This window comes from Mchenga conophoros, linkage group LG14 (genome assembly GCF_057382185.1).
Source record: "Mchenga conophoros isolate Kocher_MC1m ecotype Shallow Benthic linkage group LG14, M_conophoros_male_GT1.1, whole genome shotgun sequence".
In the NCBI taxonomy this organism is placed as follows: domain Eukaryota; kingdom Metazoa; phylum Chordata; class Actinopteri; order Cichliformes; family Cichlidae; genus Mchenga; species Mchenga conophoros.
Window position 1 is genome coordinate 2687831 of NC_140539.1, and position 24394 is coordinate 2712224.

At 45.6% G+C, this 24394-nt stretch overlaps 1 protein-coding gene across 6 annotated transcripts in view; it reads right to left on the reverse strand.

Annotated features, from left to right (window-relative positions):
- Positions 1 to 336: 336 nt before the first annotated feature.
- Positions 337 to 24394, reverse strand: part of usp32 (ubiquitin specific peptidase 32) — a 67900-nt gene continuing 43842 nt past the window's right edge. For 2 of the 6 annotated variants that reach the window (XM_085244751.1, XM_085244756.1), the window contains 22 exons: positions 23637 to 23823; positions 23366 to 23544; positions 22708 to 22848; positions 21901 to 22066; positions 19792 to 19946; positions 18875 to 18956; positions 18717 to 18791; positions 16990 to 17128; positions 16730 to 16835; positions 16380 to 16553; positions 10754 to 10928; positions 10285 to 10436; positions 8310 to 8421; positions 8047 to 8231; positions 7775 to 7959; positions 7378 to 7464; positions 6840 to 6960; positions 6107 to 6298; positions 5758 to 5983; positions 5204 to 5658; positions 5024 to 5116; positions 337 to 4618 (listed from right to left, as the gene is read on the reverse strand). In XM_085244751.1, coding sequence (XP_085100877.1) covers positions 4445 to 4618; positions 5024 to 5116; positions 5204 to 5658; positions 5758 to 5983; positions 6107 to 6298; positions 6840 to 6960; positions 7378 to 7464; positions 7775 to 7959; positions 8047 to 8231; positions 8310 to 8421; positions 10285 to 10436; positions 10754 to 10928; positions 16380 to 16553; positions 16730 to 16835; positions 16990 to 17128; positions 18717 to 18791; positions 18875 to 18956; positions 19792 to 19946; positions 21901 to 22066; positions 22708 to 22848; positions 23366 to 23544; positions 23637 to 23823 — 3561 coding nt within the window. In that variant the 3' untranslated portion in view covers positions 337 to 4444. Of the gene's footprint in view, positions 4619 to 5023; positions 5117 to 5203; positions 5659 to 5757; positions 5984 to 6106; positions 6299 to 6839; positions 6961 to 7377; positions 7465 to 7774; positions 7960 to 8046; positions 8232 to 8309; positions 8422 to 9981; positions 10024 to 10284; positions 10437 to 10753; positions 10929 to 16379; positions 16554 to 16729; positions 16836 to 16989; positions 17129 to 18716; positions 18792 to 18874; positions 18957 to 19791; positions 19947 to 21900; positions 22067 to 22707; positions 22849 to 23365; positions 23545 to 23636; positions 23824 to 24394 lie in introns of all 6 variants that reach the window. The other 4 variants (XM_085244757.1, XM_085244755.1, XM_085244753.1 and 1 more) reach the window with 4 other exon arrangements.

A 24394-nucleotide genomic window follows, 5' to 3' on the forward strand; every position in this document is an offset into this window, starting at 1 on the left:
GAAAGAGTTCGGGTCTTAGGAGGTTAAGTTAGTTTCCTGTTTTTCTAATAAATCTAAGTTTCTAAGTTTGACCTCCTGCAGTCGGCGCTTCGGGTCCATTCCTGCCTGCCGCACACAGCCTGACACAAAGGAGCTTAAAAATATGTTGGAGTTCAGTCAACTTATGGCCAAACATAATGAGACACCATCGAGTTGGATCGTTTCTGTCTGTGTGATGCTTTGCTCCTGCTTGTGGCATTAAATTGAGATGATCAACGAGGCTGTTCTACTTCACAAGTCTACGCAAATTGCCTGAAGTGTCAGATCAGGGTTGTGACCACAACAAAACGACTCTGATGTCATTTCCTTTGCTGAATTTAATTTGTTGCTTGGGTATTTCGTTACAGATCAACAGGATCACTCCATATACACAACTACAGGTACAGTATTTTGTACAGTTCATATTCAAATACATAGTTTTCATTGGCTTATTTACAAAACACGTTTTGTTTATGTACACGTTTTCATGTCAGTGCAATGTGACTTTCTTCCAACGAACACCTTACAAAAAAGTTTATTAAATTAACACATCTGGTTCACATCAGACAGATATGAACTTAAATAAAAAAAGAAGCTACACACACTGAAAGACAGCTCAGTAGTCGATCGCACTGCCTGACACCGTGAACTAATCTTCCTGGGGGGCGGGGCTTCAGATGCTAGCCCGATGTTCTACAGAATCCGTGCTAGTCCAGTTTCCCTGGGCGTCAAATCCTCGTTCCTGGATTAGAAAAATTGTGCTGAAAGTAACCCCGACATGAAACATTTCTGCTAAGAGATTACGCTACCGGCCGTTTGAGGGCACATTCACAGCCCAAGAAACAAAGAGAAAAAGAAAGAAGTTGACATCTATTGCACCTTTAAGTAGAGCAAACATTGCAAACTGAGCTCTCAAGGGACAATTTTTCCTTCGAGTCCTGTGATAACCTTCAACCACAGACACAAACTGGACACTGTCTACAGCTCAGTGCGACGGCAGGAGGGTGGAGGGGGAAAGAAAAAGAGCTGGCCAAGCAAACATAAATAACACTCTTATGTACATTTCCATTTGTTCAACAAATGTGATCTTTGCAGAAGGAAATAAAGTTTCATTCAGTGACAGATTTATCTCCAAGTACATCCATAACAAAGTCGTCTCATCACAAATACAGCAGCTAAAAAAGGGGACGAACGCAGAGACGAGGCTCTGCGCTCCAGAAGACGAAGCCGGGCGCCATCGACAGTCTGCCGTCTGTTCACAGTGATTAGATGGAGCCCCCTGACGTGACAGGAGCTCCGCCATTGCTGCTACAAAGCAGACACACAGAACTCTGCAGCTGGAACCACGCGGTGAAAACATGGGCTCGTCCATCTCAAAGAGACCTCAGCAGCCACGTCGAAGCAGCCAAACCTTCAGAGGAAAGGAGGAACGGCAGCACTCTGACCCACAGAAACAAATCATTTGCTCGAACGTTGGCTCCAGTCGTGTAGCGATGCATTTACGCTCCTCACACAAACAGACTTTGGTTACTTTCCACACGTGAGCACATCTGTCTACGGGGGGATGGTTGTTTCCAAATCATTTCCCTGAAAACATCCCGGCAAAAGGTGAAAACGTTCTAAGACACTTATTTGATTTTTCTTAAAACTTTCATAGAACTTCCTGAAAAAGTTTAAATATTTATTCATTTCCACCAGAAACCATCATCCCAGTCATCAAACGTTATGCCAGCAGCTAAGAAATGAAATCATTAAAAATGGACACTGCTCCGTCTACACTGACCTGTCACTCGCTTTTGTTGGACACCCATCAGGGTGTGGCTGGCCCACTGGATGGCTCAGCTGAGGAAAAGGGGGAAACTGGTTTAAGATATGAAACACTAAGCTATTAAAATGAGATTGTGAAAGTCCGTCTATTGAGACTGGGCATTAAGATCTGCTAGAAATACAGAAGCTGGAGTAAGACCTTACAGTTTGTGTTGTGCTTTGATGGTACCCATTCACAAATATGTGGTTTCAGCACCCCTGCTGCAGCGATCAGACTGCACAGGACGGGGCACCTCACACGGCTCTCCAGGCTCGATACCCACAAAGCTCAGAAAGGTGAATGCTTGCATTGGTGGTGTCATTCACAAGCAGGCTGCTCATACACGGCAGGGCAGATGTGGCCAAGTGCACAAGTGACTAATATACCAGCCTATGGAGGCTGTAGCCAGTGAGCTAGCCAACAAGTGGTTATCCATAGATTCATTTTTTCCCCCTAAAACTAAAAAGTGTTCCAGGAGCATCTATGATCCCCTAAGCAGCAGGAGGTGGGACCACTGCAGCGATACTTCACTGCATCTTTATACACTCATGCTTCAGGTTTTAGGTGTGCTAAGCAGCATTGAACCCGAGGCTGAGCCTGCTGTTAAAAGGGAGCTCTGTTCCTATTACACATTAAAACAACTCAAAAATACAAGATGGAAGCTTTAAAAATGTAATGATGTGGAGTCGGAGAGAAGCGACTGACCAACCCTCTGCAGCCGCTCCATTGGTCATTGCATTCGCCTCTCACTCAATTGAAATACTCGTGTCAGTACACTACAAACTGTCTGACACAGTGTGTGAACTCTGACAGGGGAGAGAAATCACACGAGTGGGAATTTATCGGAGATATTTGTTAGATATCCGTCCGATCTATGAGTGCACGTCCGCACTCGACACTGAAGGAGCTCTTCCTTATTTCCTATCGTGCACACACTGGTGCAAAAGTCACTGCTCATATTAAACAGCATGACTTCTGACCTCACAGTCCAGGAAGGTTTATCAGGTCTGTATGAATTCACTGAGAGTAGATATATGAACTATGATCGCTTCAGGGACAGAAGTTAGAACCCAGGTGCTTTTCCAACTCCACGTTTGCACGGTGCAACCAAAAGTACCTGAACTGTGAATCATGCAAAGCTGCTCTAGTTGCGTGAAAAACAAAAAACCCAACAGTGCAACACATGAAACACTCATGGTTAACAAAGGCTTCCCTGCCTCTGTGCGAAGTAGCCAAGGTGAGAAACACTCACAGCGATCTGTGGGACTCGTTCGAATGTGAGCAAAGTGAAGTGTAAGCACAGAAGCCACATGAGACACAGTAATAAAGGCTAAAGTTGGATTCTGAATAGCATTATGGGTAATGTGGTTTACAGGCTTTGAGCAAATAAAAAAATCTCTGCTTCTTCTGTTTTGACACTTTTAAAATAACAAACAGTAAAATAATTGGCTGTGATGGACGCAGGAAGTCCAGGTTTGGGTGGACAGCAGAGAACTGCAGAGGTTTGCATCAGCCCCGTGGAGATGTGCCTGGTGTCTACAGGCGGGGCCTTTAGGTAGCCTGAAGCAACTCTAAGAAAAACTAAAAAAATAAAGCAGATCCTCTAAAATGACACATTTACACAATCAAAAAAAAGCGTTTAAACATATACCGTACAACTTTTTAAATCATGGCACCTGTCCCCAACAAACCCAGGTTCTCAGTCGTCGTGGCTACATACTGGTCAACATTGCACAAATCACCGTGGATATTTGGCAGCTGCAGGACCAAACACAGCTTTTGGCAAACGTGCCGAATTTGATGTGAACATCAGGACCCGAGTGTCCTGGGAGGGGAGGGGGGTCTTTGTGGGGGTGTTCCTGAATGCATGTACCGAGTCTCCTACACTAAAAGGAAGCATTTCATGATATTAATACTGTCACAGACTTTTGGGGTCCAGTTGGCTGAAAGAATGCAGGAAGCGATGAGGTAGCGTATGACGCGTGTTTTCCTGCTCACACTATCGCTAATAAAACCTCAGCAGAACCATTGGTTTGAAAGCTTGCCCGGGCATCCGTCGTCTCCCGTGGCACCAAACGTGACTCCAGCACACAGTGAACGCTGGGCCCCGTGTACAGTTGGCATCCGTAGGCCTGCAGGGACTCACGCCTGGAGCACATCGGTTTTTCCCTGCTCAGGTCAAATCGTGACTCTGGGTAGAAAAAGCCGTCTTTTGTTTTGAATCCTGACATCACAAGTGATAAGTGCACGATAAGAAAGCAACATCGCTGCATGACTCGGCCGTACTGCCATACATTCAGAGATGCGTTAGTGTGCAAGTATATTTTACATCTATGTCATGGCGAGGATCACGGGGTGGGAGCTGATGGGAGTTCGTCGGGCTCAGCAAAGTGCACCGGTCGGGTGCTTTCACAGGGAGGGGCTTCGCTGTTGTCTTAGCAAACCTTTTCACCGATCCGTGTTTGCAGTCGAGTTTAGAAAGTGCTGCGAAGCAGCCATAAAGACCGCGCGCGGTTCAACTGTCAGCCGTTCGTGAGATCTTCTGGCGCTTCCTGTTCAGAGCAGCAGGCTGAAAGAGGCGAGCGGGCGTAGTGCTGGCTGATGGAAGACGAGCTGCGGTCACTGGAGGACGCAGTATTTCTTGTAGTCTGACTCAAAGTCTTCGTCCATGCTACTGGTGTCGGCCATCTTCTTGCCATCGATCTTTGGCAGGAACTGGGAGTAGTTGACTCCCTGCTGCTCGTAGAAGAGAATGTAGGCCGAGTCGGTGTCGATCTCCTCAGAGTGCACTTCCTGTAAATGAAAAAACAAATAAAGCGGAGTGTTGTTACAGCGTGGTCGCATTTGAGGTGTCGACAGAGCCAAACTTTTCCTTACATCACACAAGAGTGCCCAGCGTGTGCAGAGCAGCATGTGTTAAAGTCATGATAAAGCAATCACAAGTTTGGTAAAGGTGTGTGTGTGTGTGTGTGTGTGTGTGTGTGTGTGTGTGTGTGTGTGTGTGTGTGTGTGTGTGTGAGAGACACTTTAACCAATAAAAACAACCCACATAAACCAGCACAGCTTTAAGAGGACCATCTGTTTCCCTGCACAGTGCTCCTCTAAGCTGAGTCTGTGGAGGTCGTACTGGATGTGTAGGAGGCTGTAACTAGTTACCTAGTACCTGCAGACAGTAGTGGAGGTGTGCTGCTGCCTTACCTTGCAGCTGCTGTCATTGTAACAGTACCATTTCCCATTGGGGTTTTTGGCATATGTCACATAGTGGCCTCCTCCCAATATTCCTGAATGGCACTGGAGAGATGAAGCAGAACAACATTCAGGACTTGTCTGACTGTTCTCCCCGCCCGTATGCCAGCGTGCACAAAGCGCCTGACTTACTGATATTGCATAGAGGTTGTATATGGCATCCAGACACATGTTGTCTCTGTGCTGCAGCAGAGAGCCGTCCGGCTCCGTGCTGCTCGCTGTGCTGCAGTCGGAGCACAGCCCGTTGCTGTCTCCGTTCACAAGGACCACGTCACAGTGGCTGCTGGATGCTTCACTACCGGAGGACGATTCTGATGCAACGCCCTCTCCTGACCCCTGAAGCCCTGACGCTCCTCCTGCTGCTGAACCCTCTGGGTCCGCCTGCAGTGCATCGTCTCTCAATTCAGCCTCAGAATTAGCTGCTCCGTCCAGGTTCTCCTTGCTGTTGGAGAGGCGATGTCTGCTGCCCAACTGGGGAAGGCGCAACCGACCTGGTCTGCGGCCTCCGCTCCCGGCCTTCGGGCTGCCAGACGGGCTACTGTTCCGGCTGAGAGAGGGAGCAGACTTCCTGCTTGAAGCTGGGGAAGCTGTTGGGGAAGCAGCAGTGTTAAAGCATTAGCACTTCAATTTTCACATTCTTTAAAAAACACAAACAGTGATGAAAGTCTTTACTGGACATGCCGTACCTTTGGGGAGGTTGCCAAAGCCAGCGGGTGCAGAGATGGAGGACAGATTGTCTTCTCCGACCCTCAGCAGATCCTCGCTCTCACTGCGGGAGTGGAGGCAGCGATGCTCGAGGTCCCTGGGAGCCAGGAAGGCGCTGGGGTCAAAATTCTCCCGTGGAAACTTGACGATCTTTTGGGACTTGATCCAGCGACCATTCACGAACTGGAAGCGCTTCAAGTGGACAATCTACACAAGTGAACACGTGTCAGACGCCGTCTCTAAATTTATTTCACGTGAGAACGTTAAATGCTACCAACACCCACGCATCGTTTCACATAAAACACTCAGATGCACGAGTCTGCTCCTGACCAGTATGGGTGGCAGCCTCCAGAGGTCCAGCTTCTTGGTGGCCAGTCGGTGGGTCTTGCACTTGGAGCAGTAGTAGAGTTCGTCCTCTCCCAGCTCCTCCTCGCTGGTGAAAGCCTTCAGACAGCTGTCCAAGCTGATGGGCTCAGCCTGAGCTCGCCGAGACTGCTCCACACTGCAGTGCTCCTCCACAATCTGCAGGGAGAGGAGCGCGATGCATGACGGAGGATAATGGACCACGAGAGCAGACACTCGGGGAAACAGCTACCAGGTGTCGTTTTAGAGCCAAGCAAAGTGCAACTTTAATGCATCTAACAAGTTTTACTGCTCAGAAACTCATTTTTCCTAGAATTCACATAAACCACAGCACTTACCAACACACCTCGAAGGAGTCTGGACACTTTAATCTGACATTTACTGACTCACTGACGCCTCCGTGTGGCCATACTCTGAATCACACCATATTCTGGTTTGCACAGCGATCATTACATGAGGACAACTGGACCCTGATGTAGAATTGCTAATATGACGGTGTGAAATATGAAAGCAGTGTTGCTGCTCATCACTCCTCCTGCCCCGAGGAAAGCTGGTGTTTACAAATGATGACGTTAATGACAGCGAGCACCATTTTCACAGAAATTCCATTACTGCTCTAACTCGAAGTGACTTTTTCTCTGCCTGAATTGGTGCTGTGTGTGCGTGCGTGCGTGTGTGTGTGCGTGCATGTATCCTTTACCCTCTCCTGGGAGGTCTGGTAGCGGAGGTGCAGGGCAGTTGGATCCCAGTCTACAGCTATGTAAGCATTTCCTACAGAAGCTCGGTCTTCTGTGCACTCTATCGTACAGCCTCTGCAGAACCTGCAAACACACAGATGTGCAGTACAGATGTGTGAGTTTTGCTTACAGAACACGGTTACAACAAATCAAATGTCATAATCTTGCATCAAAATGTGCTACTCCCACTTTAAGCTGTATGTAAGCCTGAATTTCACAGAACTTCAGGACAATGAGGTTCGGTTTATTTTGCCACAGCTGCACTCTCACTTTAAGCACACAAAAACAACAAAACTCTGTATTTCCAGTATTGTAATTCAGCAGGAGACGGCGTGCATGGCGTCTATCGTAGATATTAGCTGCAGCATTTGCACGCTGGGGGCTGGAGGATTAGAGAGTTCGGCTGCGTCACACAGCTGAGCTTTTGCGTGCACCTCAGAGCTGCAGAGCGTGTGTGAAAACGGCTTTAGTCGCGAGTGTCTGTATCCGAAACGCTCTTACCTGTACCACGGACACCAGGCACACGAGTTTCCATCCTTGCCCACGACCCTCAGAGTAAAGGGGTACTGATAGCCCATGCTGTCATCACTGCAAGTTAAAGGAAGACAAAAATGTCAACAAACTTGTCAGCAAAGTTATTTTTTCCTTCCAAAATTAAATTACACTAAACAAGGGAAGTGGCACGGATCAAGCTTTAGACAGCTGATGCTGATCCGACCTGATCCTGATTGCGTAAGAGACTTCGTCCGGACAGACCTGCTGCCTCAGTTTAACAGAGGAGAGTCTGGAAGTTCGCTCAGGTTCACACTCGAGAGGGTAAATGCTTCTTCAGATGAATGTTACTCAACAGAATCACATGAGTGTTTCTCTAATAAAGAGATTCGTAGGAGGAAATTACCAGTCCTGGGCATGGTTGCTGGCCTCCTGTGGGGGCAGGGGACTGGCCAGTCTGGACACCTGGATCCAGACTGCGTCGTACAGGTCCTTCTTACTGGTGTGCACAGTGCAGGGAACAATGAGCGGCATGCCGAACAGACTGGGTCGGTTCTTCTGAGACGACAGGAAGTACAACTCTGTGCGCATCTAAAGCGGGGGGCACAAACATTTACGTGTTACGTCTACAACAACCATAAAAATGACACTGCATTAGTTTTTTCTACGAGTTCTCACCATCTTCCTGTGCATAGCGATGATGTATCCAATGAAGGGGCTCTCGTGCACCGGTGTGATGTGTCCATTGGCGACCCCGTTGGTCAGAGGCGTCTCAGGGCTGCAGGGCCCACCGTTAGGGATGAGGTCTAGCTTACTGCCCACGTGCCCATTGGCAGCTGTATTGTTGGCTATAGGTGTGATATCTGATGGAGGAGGGGAGAAAATGAGAAACTCGCAGGTAGCTCTCTGGTGAGTGCGCAGACATGTGTAAGATGACACACCTGTCAGCGTGGGCGAGCTCAGTGATGTTGGTGAACCCGGCACCGGGACCTCGAACGCACACAAGAAGCCGTTGACAGACAGACGGACCTTCTGGTTATCCTGAGGGAAGTTCTGAAAACCAAAGGTCAGCACATAAGACTGCAGCAATAAAGACGCCTACATGCAAACATTTCAGCAGAACTACGAGTTCATTACACGCCGGTTTGTGCCACACATCTAAAACCTTGGTAGGACTTTAACTCTCGTTCACGTAGATGGTGCTAAATGGCGTCTGCAGCTAGTGGTGCAACGGATCAAAACTCTCACGGTTTTAAAGTCACGGATCGGATCAATTTTCGGATCAGCAAAAATAGAAAAAAAAAGACAAAAATTCGACTCGCCGTTTACTTATTCAAGTATTTTTTGCCTATTAAAAATCATTCAACTGAAGACTCATTCCAGGCACTTATATAAAAACAAATTAAGGTGCAATATGGACATTATGGACCATGCTGGGCAGCCTCTGCACACGGCCATAAACAACCAGAGGAGTCTGTTCAGTGACAGGTTGCTTCTCCCAACGTCAAGGACCAGCAGACTTAAAAAGTCCCACACGCCAACAAACTGTTTAACTCCTCGCTGGAGGGGAAACGGGGACAGAGGAGGGGGGAACAAGTAGCTGTAGTGCCTTTTCACTGTGCAATAGTTGTTGTTAATATCCAACGGTGTAACAGACTCACAATACTTAAAATGTGCCGTTCCCTTGTATTCTTATTCCTATTTATCCCTTTTGTATTCTCTGTATTTATAAATGTGTATATTTGGTATATTTCTGCTCACATTCTGCAACTTCTGTGGGTGCTGTGCTACTGGAAACTGAATGTCCCGGAGGAACCCACCCGAGGGATAAATAAGGTTTCATCTAATCTAATGTAATCCATAGGGCAGTGCAGGGCTTTGTATCTACCACTCTGGGCAGCAAAGGGCTGCTTAAATGCCGCAAACTCCTCTGCTCCGCTACTTGGACCGCTGGCGCTGACCATAACTATCGCTTGACAGACTGACCACGCGCACCATACACATACTTTTTTTTCCCCCCCGAGTCTTCGGATCACGTGCGTACCGAACCGTGGAGTGGGATCGGTTCGGATCAACCGTGATCCGTGGCACCACTATCTGCAGCAGCAGCTGCGTGTTTCCATGCAGCCGTATAACAACTGGAAGACGTGCTGCAGCAGCACTCACATCCTCTGGCACTTTTTATCTTTGATCGTGTTCGACGTTTCAGCCGTTAATTCTGGAGCGCTCTCACTGCGCCGCATACGATCGCCTAAAATATCAAGATTCTTATTATGGACACAAAATACACCTCACAGAGGAAACGTAACCATGTGGACTGACAGACAAATGAGTGTTTTTAACACAAAGAGTCTCGTGTTAAAAACACTACAAGGTTAGAGTTAGTAACGTATGACTTTCACCAGGGTCTAAGTGTGAGTGTGTACGGTCATGGATTGAACACAGCATTACGCCCCCACCAAGAACCAACCACACCGCCTGCCACAGACGGGCCCTTTATGTCGTCCAGGAGAGCGACCACCACCTCCACCACCACAGCAACATTTCCACACACCAATGAGACAACGCGGCCAAAATGTGGCTCCGACCCACACGCTTCGATTATGCACGTACCGTGGCTTTCCTGATCGCTGCTGTCAGCACGTCTGAACCAAACTGTGAGGAACATTAACATAACGTGATCATGTCTCACTGAGGAGAGGATGAGGCCAGCAGTGTTACGAGATACGAGCATCACTCACACACATTTGTAGTTTTTAAGTATAAATCGTAACCTAGATGAGCGAAGACAAACAAGCAGTGACTGCAAAGGTTCGAGACAAAACGATTCAACGAATCCTTCATTTTAATGCCGTCTTCTGCTGCATGGCGCACAGATGAGAGAGGAGGCGTTTAGCGTCAGCGTGGTGCGAATACCTTGATATTAGAAGAATGGACCTCAGCCAGGAGGATCTGCTCGGGCTTCAGGCTGCACAGTTCACTCAGCTGTTTCTTCAGCCCGGTGTACTTCTCGTCCATATTCAACCTCAGGCCGTAGCGCACGGGCGTGGAGCCGTCCAGCTTGATAACTACAGACACATCGCAGCATAGCACCGTTCAGAATTTGTTCTTTAACAAAGAAATAGGTTTTAATGACCACACAGCACATTTTTATAGATTCACTTAAAAATGTGTGGATGTGGTGGGAGAACAAATCTGCAGCAACGGTGTTATTCCATCATGTCAACAAGGACCAAAATCTGAGACGCTAAGAATTTTATTCTGAAGCAAAAAGGGAGTCCAGCCCAGTGCTAGCCTGTCTGCCTCCAGCTTTAACCACTAACACTGATCAGTTCTGCAGCATTAACTCTAAGCACAGTTGATTTCTGTTCATCGGCCTGCTCACCGGTGATCTCCAGATGCATGGAGCTGTCCATGGGCAGAGGCAGAGACAGGAAGTTGAAGGGATCAAAGCGAGCGCTGATGTGGCCGCAGGTCTTACACTTCACCTGAGACTTGAGCTGTCCGTGGAACAGGTCGACCACGATGGAGCGGTTCCTACGCAGGTGATTCTCCCACGCCTGAGAGTGGAGAAAGCATAGCAGACCGTCACCAGATCATACGCTGTTAATTCTGTAAATCCCAACATCAATACGGTGCCTTATCCTCCGATTCAGACAAAGAGATCGCAAAGGCTGTGAATGAACATCGACATCCCTCTGAAGAGGGGAGGGCTCGCTTTTCAGCTGAGACCACAAAGCCTGAGGATAGAAGTCAGAGCCGGCCTATCCCCATTTCTCAGGTTTTACCCAATTTTATCATCTATCTCCCAACAGAGTTAGCTGAAATAGTTCAGCTACAGTTATTGTACCGTTATAAGAACATTACTAGTTAATGCCACTTTAACAACACGGGGAAGTCCTTCCCTCTGAAGACATCCTTTCTTTCTTTTTCTTGGTTGTGGTAACAAATAACTAAACAGCAACAGATAAAATGTGATTTGTGCCACTGCAGACACCTACAGTTTCAGAAAAATTAATAAATAGTATAAAAAAAGACAGTAAATATGATTTGAAGTGAGTAGAAGTGAGGACAATGAGTGTTTTAGCATAAAGGGATTGTTTTCATACCTTTCTTATTGTTTTTGAAAAGCAGCCCCTGCCCATCACACTCCCACCACCCTGTCTGACTGTTGCTGTCATGTTCTTTATTAGAAAATGCTGTGTCTGTTATACACCACATGTAACGCAACCCAAACCTATGGGCTCAAAATGTGGTCACAAATATTTTGTACTTGCAAAAAAGATTTGTGTGTGGACTTAGCCCAAAAAAACCCTGCAAGTTACAAGTACGAATTTTGACCCTATTTTTCTTCCTTTAAGCTGATTGGTCAATGTCATGTCAATCACAAATGTAACAATCCAATCAGAGAACAGATGGGTTTGGCTGTCGGAGGGGCGCTTTTTTTTGAACTGCAGGTCCTTGAAGGGAATAAATGCCCTTTTACATGCCAACCCAGCGTTTTCCTTCATCACCACGAAGGAAAACAGTCTGTGGTCGTCCGAGTTTGGTGATTTTTGTGTCACAGGTCTACGTGTTTAATACAGGGACTTCCACAGCCTTTTCAACAGCGCTGCGGACCGCGGGGTGGGGGCGGGCAGTGTTTTGGAAATGACAGTCTTCATTACAAAGCTTTCTTAGTTATGAATTAGCATACATGTTTTTATTGAACATTTGAAGAACCAGCAAAAAAAAACAGAAACTCTTGTAGTTCACATAAAGTCAGAGATAGAAAAGACAAGGAGCAGGTGCATCTAGTACAGGTAGAGCTGCTGCACACAGAGCCCAGCAGCCAGCAACAAATTCTGGATCCTTGGCTTTCAGTTAGCAGTTAGCATTAGCAGCACATCCTGCGTCTGATGTGAAAGGACTTTTATGCTGCGCCCTGTGACTCACAGCAATGGTCCTGGGTCAGCCCTGACTTTGTGTTAAACTAATCCTAAAGTAATAATGTTATTTCTAATTACTGATATAGCACAACTTTATCCTTTCAACAGCTGCTGAAAGTTAGGGGACCTAGCTGCTATCGGATATTTATATAGAGATTACCCTTCAAGGACCTGCAGTTCAAAAAAAGCGCCCCTCCGACAGCCAAACCCATCTGTTCTCTGATTGGATTGTTTAATTTGTGATTGACATGACATTGACCAATCAGCTTAAAGGAAGAAAAATAGGGTCAAAATTCGTACTTGTAACTTGCAGGGTTTTTTTGGGCTAAGTCCACACACAAATCTTTTTTACAAGTACAAAATATTTATGACCACATTTTGAGCCCATACAAACCTTCCAGAAAGTTCAACTTTTGTCTCGTCAGTCCATTTTCCCAGAAGCCATCATCAGTATGTTTTTGGCTAAATGTGAGACGAGCCTTTGTGCTCTCTTTGGTTTGCGTCATCTCATTAAAAACTAAAATGCCAGAAGGGATTTCTTTAAACACAGATGCCATTTTTCCTCAATCTCTTCCTCATTGTTGAATCGTGAACTCTGAACTGCAGTTCTTTGTTGTTCTGGTGTGTTGGTGACCTCCTGGATGAGTCTCAGCCTGGCTGATCCTGGAAGGTTCACCGCTGTTCCAAGTTTTCCCATTTGTGGATAATTACTGTCACTGGAGTCCCAAAGCCTTACAACTTACTTTGTCATCCAATGAAAGGTGTCAGTGACCTTGTTTCTCATCAGTTTCTTTAGATTGTTGCTTTTTAGGCTGGAAGATTTTCCAGAGGTTCTATTAAGGTGACAACAGGACTTATAGCAACTAGAGATGGCACGATACCACTTTTTTATGTCCGATACCGATATCATAAATTTGGATATCTGCCGATACCGATATGAATCCGATATAGTGTTTTTTAATCAACAAAACTGTTTTTTAAATATCTTGCTGCATTTTGTATAAGTTCATACTCAAGTTTAAAACAACAACTACACTAAAGCTATTCTGTTATACCTGTATGCAAAAAAAAATATGTCATAGTTCAGCAATACTGATCAATCTAATAAACTTAGACCTACACCATCCTCCCTATTCTGGTATTTTAAAGAGTACTTAGCGTAAATATTAAGCAATCTAACTAATAGGGTTCCAACTCCCAGCAACAACAAAAATAAATAAATAAAAAATAGGGAACCACCCCTCACGCTCCACCTCATGATGCTTAATCGACGTAATCAACCTTAATTTGATGCAGTGTGAAAAAAAAGGCACAGAAATCAATTATTTTTCAAGAAATATTAAATAGATTCAACATCTTTCTTCAACAAAATTGCAGACTGCACAGATGGTACCTTCCCAAAGGAAAAAGTACTATAGCTTACTAGGGTATATATATTAGACTTAATAGTTACTATATACAGTAATTGACTTCTATTCATTTTACATCAAATTAAAACTTTGGGTGTCAGATAATTATTTATTAAAAGCTAGACATTTTAAATGAGAATAAGAAAGAAAAGTATGTCTTTGTGCCCCCTTTTCCCTGTTCATGCCCTATCGGCCCCCCTGGCTAAACTTTGCTAGATCCGCCCCTGCACAGTTACCAGCGTCAGCTACGTAGAAAAAGATCCTGGAGTAGAAAGTAATATTAAATAAATTCTAACAACAGCTGATCAAGCTTAAACGTGCTGCTGTTGTTCAGCCGCTGGTTTCCTCTTTCTGGTGCAAAGTGGGCCAAAAACAAACAAGAGACACTGACTCGCGACAGAAAAGCCGATCAGCTGATCGTTAAGCAGTTTCATGATTGAAGTAGCAGCAAGAAGAGGCAGTCGCTTGTTAAGCTTAACGCAGGAATGCTTTACAAACATTCAGAGATGGACTTACACACTTGCTTTACTTCTCTCGGGGATAACTTTGTCGGAGATGACATGCCGGGTTGCTAGCGAAGCTCCACATGCTATCCAGACCACCGACAGGTCCTGCATGCCACAGCCGCTCTATCACGTGATGCATACTGCTCCGACGTGCTAACGTTCTGAGGCGAGTTACGGCGTGTTGCAAGTTTTGTGAGGTGCTTTCGTGATATTTAATGGATCGGATTACATTTTTTATTTTTCTCCGATATCCGATCCAGTAATTTAGGTCAGTATGGGACCGATACCGATACGTAATATCGGATCGGTCCATCTCTAATAGCAACCAGTTAATTAAAAATATAACAATTGGCAGCTTTCCCTTGATAACAGATGAAGTCAACATTTAAAAACTGCATTTTGTATTTGCTTCACTTCTCTTTGTCTAATAATAAAAATGATTTTGTGATCTAAAAACAGCAAACATGCAAAAACAGAAATCAGCAAATGTAACCAACAATAAGCAGCGTTGGGGAGTAATGGAGTACATGTACCAGCGTTATTCAAAATACAAAACACGAGTAACTGTATTCTGTTACAGTTACCGTTTTAAAAGGCTGTATTCACAATACAGTTACTTTGTTGAAATAAAGGGATTACTCGGCGTCTTTTCCTGTTTCATACGTTAGGCTGTCCCCTCTCTATTTCTTCACGCCGGTGGAAACCCAAACACGCGAGGCTCAATCTCACGGCTCGTAATGACGTGAAGGAATATTTTTTAATTATTGTTCAAAAAATGATTTAATATGAAGGCAACAGGCAGAGTGTTACAGCCCAGCTGTAAGTAAGCTATTAAGACTCGACTGTGTTCGTGTTTTCCTCCCAAACAATAAGTTCCCTTTCAACGCCTCTCTCTGTCTCTCGCTAGCAAAGTCGACCCAGACAACAAAGTAAAGCTAGTTTTCAGCTACGAGCCCGACGTATCAGCCAGAGGTCCCTTTACTACGGTTCGGAGCCGCTGACCTGTTTTATATACGCACGGAATAGTTTTCTACACGAGATCGCTGCAAAAAGTGCAGCCTTACCTAATGTCCACCTACTGTTACTCATTTATATTAAGATTTAAACATCTAGTTGCTATTGGTATGGAGAGTACCCTTCAGTAATAGTCATAAATCACACAGCAATAGGACATTCATGTAGTTGTAAAAAGCATGATAATATATTAAGTAATCCAAAGTATTAAGAATACGTTACTCTCACTGAGTAACGTATTCTTAATACGTTACAAAATACATTTTGGGGCATGTAATCTGTAATCTGTAGTGCAATACATTTGAAAAGTAATCTGACAATAACTTAACATACAACAATAATGTAACCAGTGTCTGAGCAGAAGCTTCCTGTTAAATATGCACGTGAGAGAGCAGCGGAGGCCAGTGGACAGCTGTGATCAGCCTTTTCCACTGAAGGAAACATGAAGCCTGATGAATACCAGGTAAGCTGTGGGTTGCAAGAACGCCCTCATTTTTTTGCAATTTCTGGAAAAAAAACGCGTCTCCTGTCCTTAAATCTCAGGGTGCTACGAAACAACACTGACGCCATATTTGGCAACTTCCAAACGTTAGCCGAGATCACCTGCAGCGAGGCTGCGGGGCTCCGATTGTCCTGCAACATTACGCCACAGGGACACATACGGACTCAGTATTTCACTCAGTGCTGTAACGTTCTTATGAACATGATCACTCTTTTGCATTCACTCGTATGAAGCTCTCAGCTTTTACTTGTACAGTGAATTAAGCACAGCCGGCTTCCCTGACAGGAGTGTTTGTTCATCTTTAGAGTTTGAACTCAGTCGCTCGAGCAAAGATCCTGGAAGTCTCAACACAATTTACCCGGTTGAAGGCTATAGCTCACCTGGCTGTGCAGGTGAGGCTACTGCAGAGGTGTGGCTTAAAATCCCGCCCAGATCATTACCGACCAACCTTTGCTGCTACGTCTAATTAAAGGTTCTCTCTCTTTTGCTTGTTTTTATATTTATTATCTATCATTTGAATTAAAGCTCAGGGACTCCCCCGTTACAGTGTAATTACCTGAAATGTTTAAAATGATAATCCAGATATGTTTATTATCTTATCAACCAAAATAACTTATTCTTGCTCCAATTAATCAGCAGTGTGAACTCTGACCTCAGAGGCCACCTCCCAGTCTGGCCGACCATCGCTGTCCTTCAGCTCCACGTACGGCTTCTCGTGGACTCTGTTCAGGTCTTCGTGGAGGCCGTCCAGGAGGAAGGCCAGCAGCTCCTGAGAGTCCTGCTGCTGGAAGCCATTGAAACGGGGGGCGTACTTTGCTATCGTCCACTAAAGCAATGAATCATAAACTCTGATTAGAACATAAGCACGACAAAACATAGCTGAGCCAAAAATATCATCCCACACTATCACTTTAATATTCTGTGGCCTCCTGTGGATGTGCACCCGCCTGCACATGAAACTCTTTTTGTGACTAATATATGGGAAATGCTGCAACTTCTCACCCTGAGTTTGAGTGGAGCTACATTCTTCTGTGTCCCACTCCACAGCTCCATCACCAGGTCGCCGTAACACTTGGCCATGTGACCTCGCATCCCAATAGGATTGGTTCTATTGATACACCAAAAAAACAAAAGTTAGTTAAAATGAAAATGTTTGTTTTTCCCCTCATTGTTGTTTTGTATTCATTATGAACAGTTGGTTTTCTGTTTTTCTTTAAACTATATCCACAAATACTCAATAAAATATTTTGAATAAAAGGCACCTGTTGAGCTCGTAGAGGTGTCTCCCTGAGAGGAAGTAGTCTGTGAGAGGCTTGGTGTTGCTCACACACTGGATGCTCGAGTTCATGAAGCAGGTGTTGCCAAGGTTACTGAGGCCAGTCGCCCCTTTCTCTGTGGGAACTGTGTTGGGATACAAAGACGTGCTGTTCAGATGCTAAAATGCTTAACTGAAGAAAAAAAGAGTCATACATACAAGCACGTATGACTTCAATATGTTTTTTACATATGAGAATAAAGGACATGAGGCCAAACTGTCTTTGAACGCTTAGACAGGAGTCCTCAAAAAACAAACACCTAAACAAAGAAACAAAAAACCTTTGAACTCCAAGCACTTTTGCTTTACTTCAAAACAAACTTTATACAAATTTTAAAAATGGATCAAAGGGTTAAAAACATCCTTTTTTCCTCTTTAGACATAATTCTGTATACTTATTATTATTATTATTAAAATGTATTTAGTGATATAATCTGCACTGGTCATAGTTACTTCTTGGATTTTGGAGTTCAACATTTTCCAGAGCTCGGGCGCCGCTTTAGCTCACTAGACCAAGCAACCATATTGTGGTGGATTTTTGTGTGATATGTATAACTATGTAACTATATACACTATATATCTATGTGTTCTGAACATATATATTTTAACTTTAATGCAGAGTCTTAAGCACAAGACATTTTGCTTCACCGAGGTTATTAAGGTTTTACAGTAACAGGGCAGTTGATGCTGTTGAGAGTTTGCCTGAATAACTCTCCAGCTCCGGTAACTGACCTTCACTAATACTCACTCAACATCTTTCATGCAGCACAACCAAAACAGTAACATTGTAACAGAGATCCTGAACACATCACGATAAAATATCCTATGATATAATCACACACACACACACACACACACACACACACTCTGAAGTGTTTTTATATATGAGAAAGCATGTATGTTATACGATTGTGCCACTTGCTGTATAAGATTTAATAATTAGGATTAATGTGTGATGTTTGACTGTGTCATGACCTATTGTGATAAGCCAGAGCAGGGGGTAGCCGGAGTCCTGACTGGCCTTTGGCCAAGACCTTGGCCGCTACCAGACCCCTGCAGCTGTGTTTGGATGGGTGGGAAAGTTACCCAGCAGCAGGGGGATACTGGTCCCTGTATTAGGGGACCAGAGGACACCCCCAGAGCTCTTTTTCCTCCTGCTGCTGCCTCCTGTCCGTCTCGGTGTTGCTCTGCTGTCTGTGCTTAAGGCTGTACACCCCGGGGTTTTGCTTTGCTTGCTTTCTGCTTTGCAATTTTCTTGCTAAATGTCTGTATGTATTTTTCCTGCTGTTCATATGATTCAGTGTATTAAACTCTGTTCCAAGAATTCTACTCTTTTCCAGAGCATCTTTTTGAGTGTCTTGATTTTAATTGGATCTAAAGAGGTTGGATCTCCACATCGTTGGTGGGAGAAGGTTATTAGGGTGGCTTCAAAATTTGCGACCACAATATGAGGCCGCGTGGCTGAGAGCGGCCGGCCCGGGTTCGAATCCGACCCGTGGCCGTTTGCCGCACGTCTCCCCCCCGCTCTCTCGTCACTCTACCCTTTCAAATAAAGCTGTACAAAGGCCAAAAAATTATCTCCAGAGCCTTTTCTTTAGAGGCAAAAGCAGAAGAAACATTACAGCATCCTATCAGAGCATGCCAGCGGTTGCACAGTGCGCTCTTTAAACTTACCTTTGTGTCTGTCCATCTTACTACTGTTGGCAATGAAAGACATTTCCTCAGGCCAGCTCATGTCTTTGTTCCTGACTGTGGAGAAACAAAAGACATGTTTGTTCCACTCTGCTGTGCCGTGATACAGAACGATCAGCAACTCTGGGGAGAAACAACACCTTCAATAACCAGCTGCTGCTCATCCTGGATCTTCAGGCTTTCCAGTGTGTGATCTTCATCATCCAGAAGTGTGAGGTAGTTCTAGTGGACAACAGGTAAAGGAAACAGGAGAAGATTGGTTGCAGTTCATATGGCTGTTTAATAACTTTTGACTTCTTTCAGCACTGGGCTAACAGCTCTGCTCAGCTTTCTTCTGTGTCAGCTTATTTTAAAAGCAGCTGTAGTCTGGGCCGGGTTAATCTGCAAGGAGGTCCTGGGGGGCAAAACGATCTGCTGGGCCACAGACTGCTCCACACTGAACGAATGCACATATAAGTTCAGACTTACCACCACCCCCAACTTTCAGCTACATAATAATGTCTACAGGAAGCATCTAGCACTCTGCTTTGTAGCAGCAGTGCTTCCTGCAGGAGATTCAAGCTTTCTTCAATAGAAATGGGATTTAGGGAACAACACAAGGCTTTTAAAAGCAGTGGATTTCTCCCTGTTAAACATACTTTCATGCAGTTGGATGTGCGCTTTGGGATTCTGAAAGTGTTCTGACACTGGGAATACATTTTCCTTTAAAATGCATTCAGTGTGCTGCAGTAAACTCTAATAAAGGCTCGTATGGCCTTCATAAACAATAATCTCTCCAGGTCTGTCCAGCACTCTCATCTGAAGCTCTGTCCTACGAAACGCTTTCTTCTCTGTTTTCCTTTTAAGCATCTCATCAGCTTCATGACAGTAAAGCTCCTGCAAACATCTGGGCCTGTTGTGTTTCTGGTTGTTCTCTACTTTCTCTGGAAACCAAAGCAGACATTGGCTAACATATATCTAATATCTCATCAGAGCCCAAAAATATAACAACAGTGTGTGTGTGTCTCAAAGTCCAGGGTTAAATAGCGGGGATCGCTGTGAGAGATTTGATCCTCACCTCACTGTTGTAGAGCCAGAGCCTCATGTCCTCCTCCTTGATGCGGAGCCTTTGCGACAGGTACAGGTGGATGTCCTTAATGGTGCCCATGCGGCTGAAGCAGCCCGTGTAGGCCAGCATCCTCTTCAGAGGAGCGTTGGGGGATGGCACGTTACCTGCTCGAAGAAAGCAACAGTGACATACCCCAGCCACGCTCGGATGCAATTATTCATTCACACTAATGTCTGTTCCCATTGGCTCTCACATAATCACTGTTCATCTGTTCACAGGTTGGCAGACCCAAACAGCTGATCGGTACCAACAGCAGCATGTTGCTGACTGAGGATTAGTTGTAAGAAAGCAGCAAGAAAAGGGCAATCAGTGCAGGTTTGATTGGTCAATCAACTTAGTGAATTTAGAGGACTGTGTGTGGATTAAATCAAACACAAACCAGGCAACATTAGTCCTGTTACAATGAGATTGATTGGAGGGTTTTTCATGTGCACAGCTTTGTAATTAAGCATCCTATAAACTTGGTGTGATGCTTCACTGCCGCCTACAGCTGTCAGGATTACATTCTGTGGAATATGAGGTATAAATTAGATCTACAGTATATCAGATACTCGACTCCATGCCTAACAAAGGTCTGAATGCCCAGCAATGACAGCGGCTGCCCAGATAGCGTGAGTCACGATGGAAGCTAAAACTCAGCGGGCTCTGTGAAACCTGTAACCAGAAACTCGATCTGTTGACTTGATTAGTGCCGGCAAGCTCGGGGTGAGCGCTGAGCATCTCCAATCTGATTACAGCTCGAGTGACTACGCACGCCTACGCATTTCGCCTCGTCATCTCGCCGCAGTGGGACATCTTTTGTTTACAGGTGTCCGTTTATACACTATGCAAGAGAGAATGAACCGCTGAGCTGAAAATCAGGCATCGCTTACTGTGTGAGTGGGTGGGTCTATAAATAGAGTCAACTGGGAGCGTTTTACCTCATATGGCTGAGCAGCCATCTACCTACAGCTCACTCACACCTGCTGGAAAAGACTCCAAGAATCTGGAGAAAGAAACTACTGACAAAGCTAAAAATCAATATTGGGCTGCAAGCTGCCACTGCCATGTGTTCATGTCACCCAGTAATTAGAAATGAAGGTTGAAGTTCCATCAAACAAAGAAGAATCAGGAAATGAACATCCAGGCCCAGTAAGGCTGCTGGCCTTATGGTTTTAAAATGGACCAAGGCACAGAAACTGCTTTGTGGACCAATGAAGAGAGGGGCCACTGACGGTCTAGGGTGCATCAGAGCCCTTCCAGCACAGGTTTCACATCTGGAAAGACACCATCAGTGCAGAAAGTTACAGTGAAGTTAGAACCTGCAAGTGCACTGGAACAATGCACACTGCATGTATTACCACAGCGTGGCTTCATACTAGTCGGGGCCCTAAAACGGCAGTCCAGACCTTTGACCGACTAAAAACACTGAAGACCCCACAGGAGCAGGCGGAGTCGTCTCGGACAAGAACGAAAGCATCACTGCTGTCCTCAGGTCTGTTTACAGGCGCTGTTGAGACAGGAAGCTGCGTAGCTGTGAACTCGCTGCAGTCTCCGTGTTTTAAACGTGTTCAAAATGAGCTCATAGTTTTCTTAGTTTAAACATCTGACGTTGTCCACAACACGGATCAGTGAGAAAATCATTGGGTTTTTTAGAATTGGGGACGTAACCATAGCAACAGGTTTTCTGCTGACAGGAAGCACATTTCTTTATGTGGTGATGGATAACGTTTAGAAACAGCTGCTGCTCCCTGTTTGGGGTTTTCCTGAAGTTTCCTCATTTTGGAAATTGTTCTGAAAAGCAGGGAGACCGAGGCGACTGTGATTACGCCGCTCACTGCTCCACCTGCTAAATAACACTACGACGAGCTGTGTAGATGAAAATAAAATGGTTTGATTATTCCAGTGTTAGACTGATCAGCATTTCTCCTTTGTGCGCCGTGGGTTCACTCCAGAGAATCGCCTGGGTTGGATCAGTCAACTTAAAGAAGATTAACGGAGAGGAGGCGGGGGATGCGGGGTTGCTGAATGAAGCACTGTTCGACGGCTTGCTCTGGTCTTGCTGCAGGCTTACGTTACCTCTTGTGGGGGGTAAATTCGGTGGGAACATTCGCAGGCTGGTCATACCCATATTGACCCAGATGTTGGACTGGGGGGAGCGCGTGGCCGGCTGCTGGCGAAGGAAGAGGAGGTAGCGGGGGAAGAGTTCCAGCTCCGGCTGGCCTGTCTTACTTTCCAAGATTACCTGCAGGGGAAGGAATTTCAAAGGCCCATGAAACATTCTTGTACTAATAATCAACATAAAACACAAGAGACATGCAGCACATCTGAATATAAACCTTTTTTCTGCACTCTCAACTTTAATCTGCACTTAAATCTGAAACCATGTGACTTCTACGCAGCTAAAGTGGAGTACAATAAATGCACGTAATACTAGTAAAGTAGGATATTTACTGAGAGAACATGTGCTTACTATCTGCATGTTGCTGAAGTTCAACAGATGACCTTATGTACAATATAAAGCCCCTGAGGAAACTGTTGTTGTGATTTGGAGCTTTATAAATAAAGCTGAATTTGACGGCAGTGTGGTAACCCGTGGAAACGTCACCAGTGCTAATGACTGTCACAGTCGTGGTTCTCTGTGCATGCTTGGATAAAAGCGAGGGAGTACAAAAACACACATGTGCTGTATTTATTTTCATTGAATTTGTATAGAAAGCAGCTACTTTTGAACTTCCAGTGCACTTTTCAGTTTTGCCTACACACTCATTTGTTTGCTCATGGATGACCTGCTCCAGCCCAGCAGCTGACTGATTATTCCCAGGTACTGCATCACAGTGAAAGTGAAGTTCATTAGCTTGTGAGTGGTTTGCTGTGTTCACTCACCGGTCGCGGCAGGCTGAGGTTGGCACCGTACCAGTGGTAGAGCGCCCGCCACACAGGCTCTGGCACCGTCTCAAAGTCTCTACGAGGCAGCAGCTGCAGGGAGCGTTTTAGCCTGCCGCCCTCCATAGTTAACGTGGGCGCCTGCACAGGACACGGGACACACATCAGCATTCGAATAAGGGCACAAAGACGCTGGTCTGTCTCTCTGAATTACGCATAATAAAAAGAGACAGCACCCTGATGCTACACACGAGCAGAAATGCTGCGATGATTACAGAAAGATAAGACAAAAGGAAAGAGAGGTGCCATCTGGCCCCGCGGAGCCTTTGCCAGCAGATGAGGAGCGACTCCAAAACAAACCGAGAAAGAATCTGGTCATACGGTTTGGGTTTGTTTACACGTGCTAAAGATTGCAGACGCCCTCATTGTCAAAAGCCAGGACCACATCTGTCTGTTAGACGCACAGCTTTGTAAAACATGATGCATGAGCACCACCCAGAATGCAAATCAGGAGGGAGTGCAACGCTGCTGGAATGAGCGGCTTCTCTGAGCTCGTGTGTCAAACATACGCTCCAGCTGAGCTGTGAACGTGATACGGGACGCGCGCTATGCCTGAAAAGCTGCGACCTTATTACAGCCATACTGAGTTAGTCCTTGCCTTCATGGGGTCAGTGGTGACCAGAGGCTGGTTGTCGATGGCTCCAGGTCTTTGTGCTGCCAGCTGGGAGGGGAGGTGGCCGTTGGCTCCAGAAAAACACTGATTGTTGTTGTCTGAGACGTTGTGCTGACGTGCGAAACAGCTCTCTGTGGCTGAGGCTACCTGTGGGCTCAGTGCTGCTGAGACAGAGAGGGAGCAGAGCAAATACATAGTACAAAAATAACACCCACGATTTTCATTTTGATCTACAATCCGTGATGTGCGGACTGACCAGTTTCTGTAGCCTCTGAGGCACTGGACACGGCATCGGGTGACCTCTCCTCGGTGGGGCTGACGTGGCCGGACGTGGCCGGTCCTCCCAGGCTTTCAGGGAGGGCAGGCTCGACGGTGGCCGTGGCCATTGGAGTTCTGAGTGAGCTCAGGATGGACGGCTGTTCCACCACGATGCCCTTATGCTCCTGAGGGGAAGACGACACAATTGGCAAGATTGTTTACCGTGAGAGCCGCTATCACGTTTTATCTTACTGGCTGATGGTCACTGCTTCTGTCCCAGTGAAGTTACAGCACAAGATGCAACGATGAGTCTGACACACTGACTGGAAGTGCATGAATGGAAACAGAAACTGTCGCAGATGTTTTTAAGTGGGGGAAAATATAAATACATATACCACTGCTAAATCGCACACACCCGAGACATATATAGATAATAACAGGACAGCTGTCACGCATGTAATGGCCTGTAGCTAAGCTTTGTAGTGATGTATGAAAGTGAATGAGAGGTGAAGGTGAAAACAGGGCACTCGACTTTAAAAGGCCCCGGATAAACAAATGCATGGAGTAACGAGATTGTGACCAGTTCCCGTTTAGGTGCAGAAAAGGCGACTCAAAGAGTGTCCGCTGAATATTCGATCCTGTGCCGTTCACCGCACAGCATCACGGGACGCTGCCTAACATATGTTAACCACAGTGCTGTCAGCTATTAGCAGCTATATTTAAAGCTTTCCCCATAATGACAATGTTTGACAACCT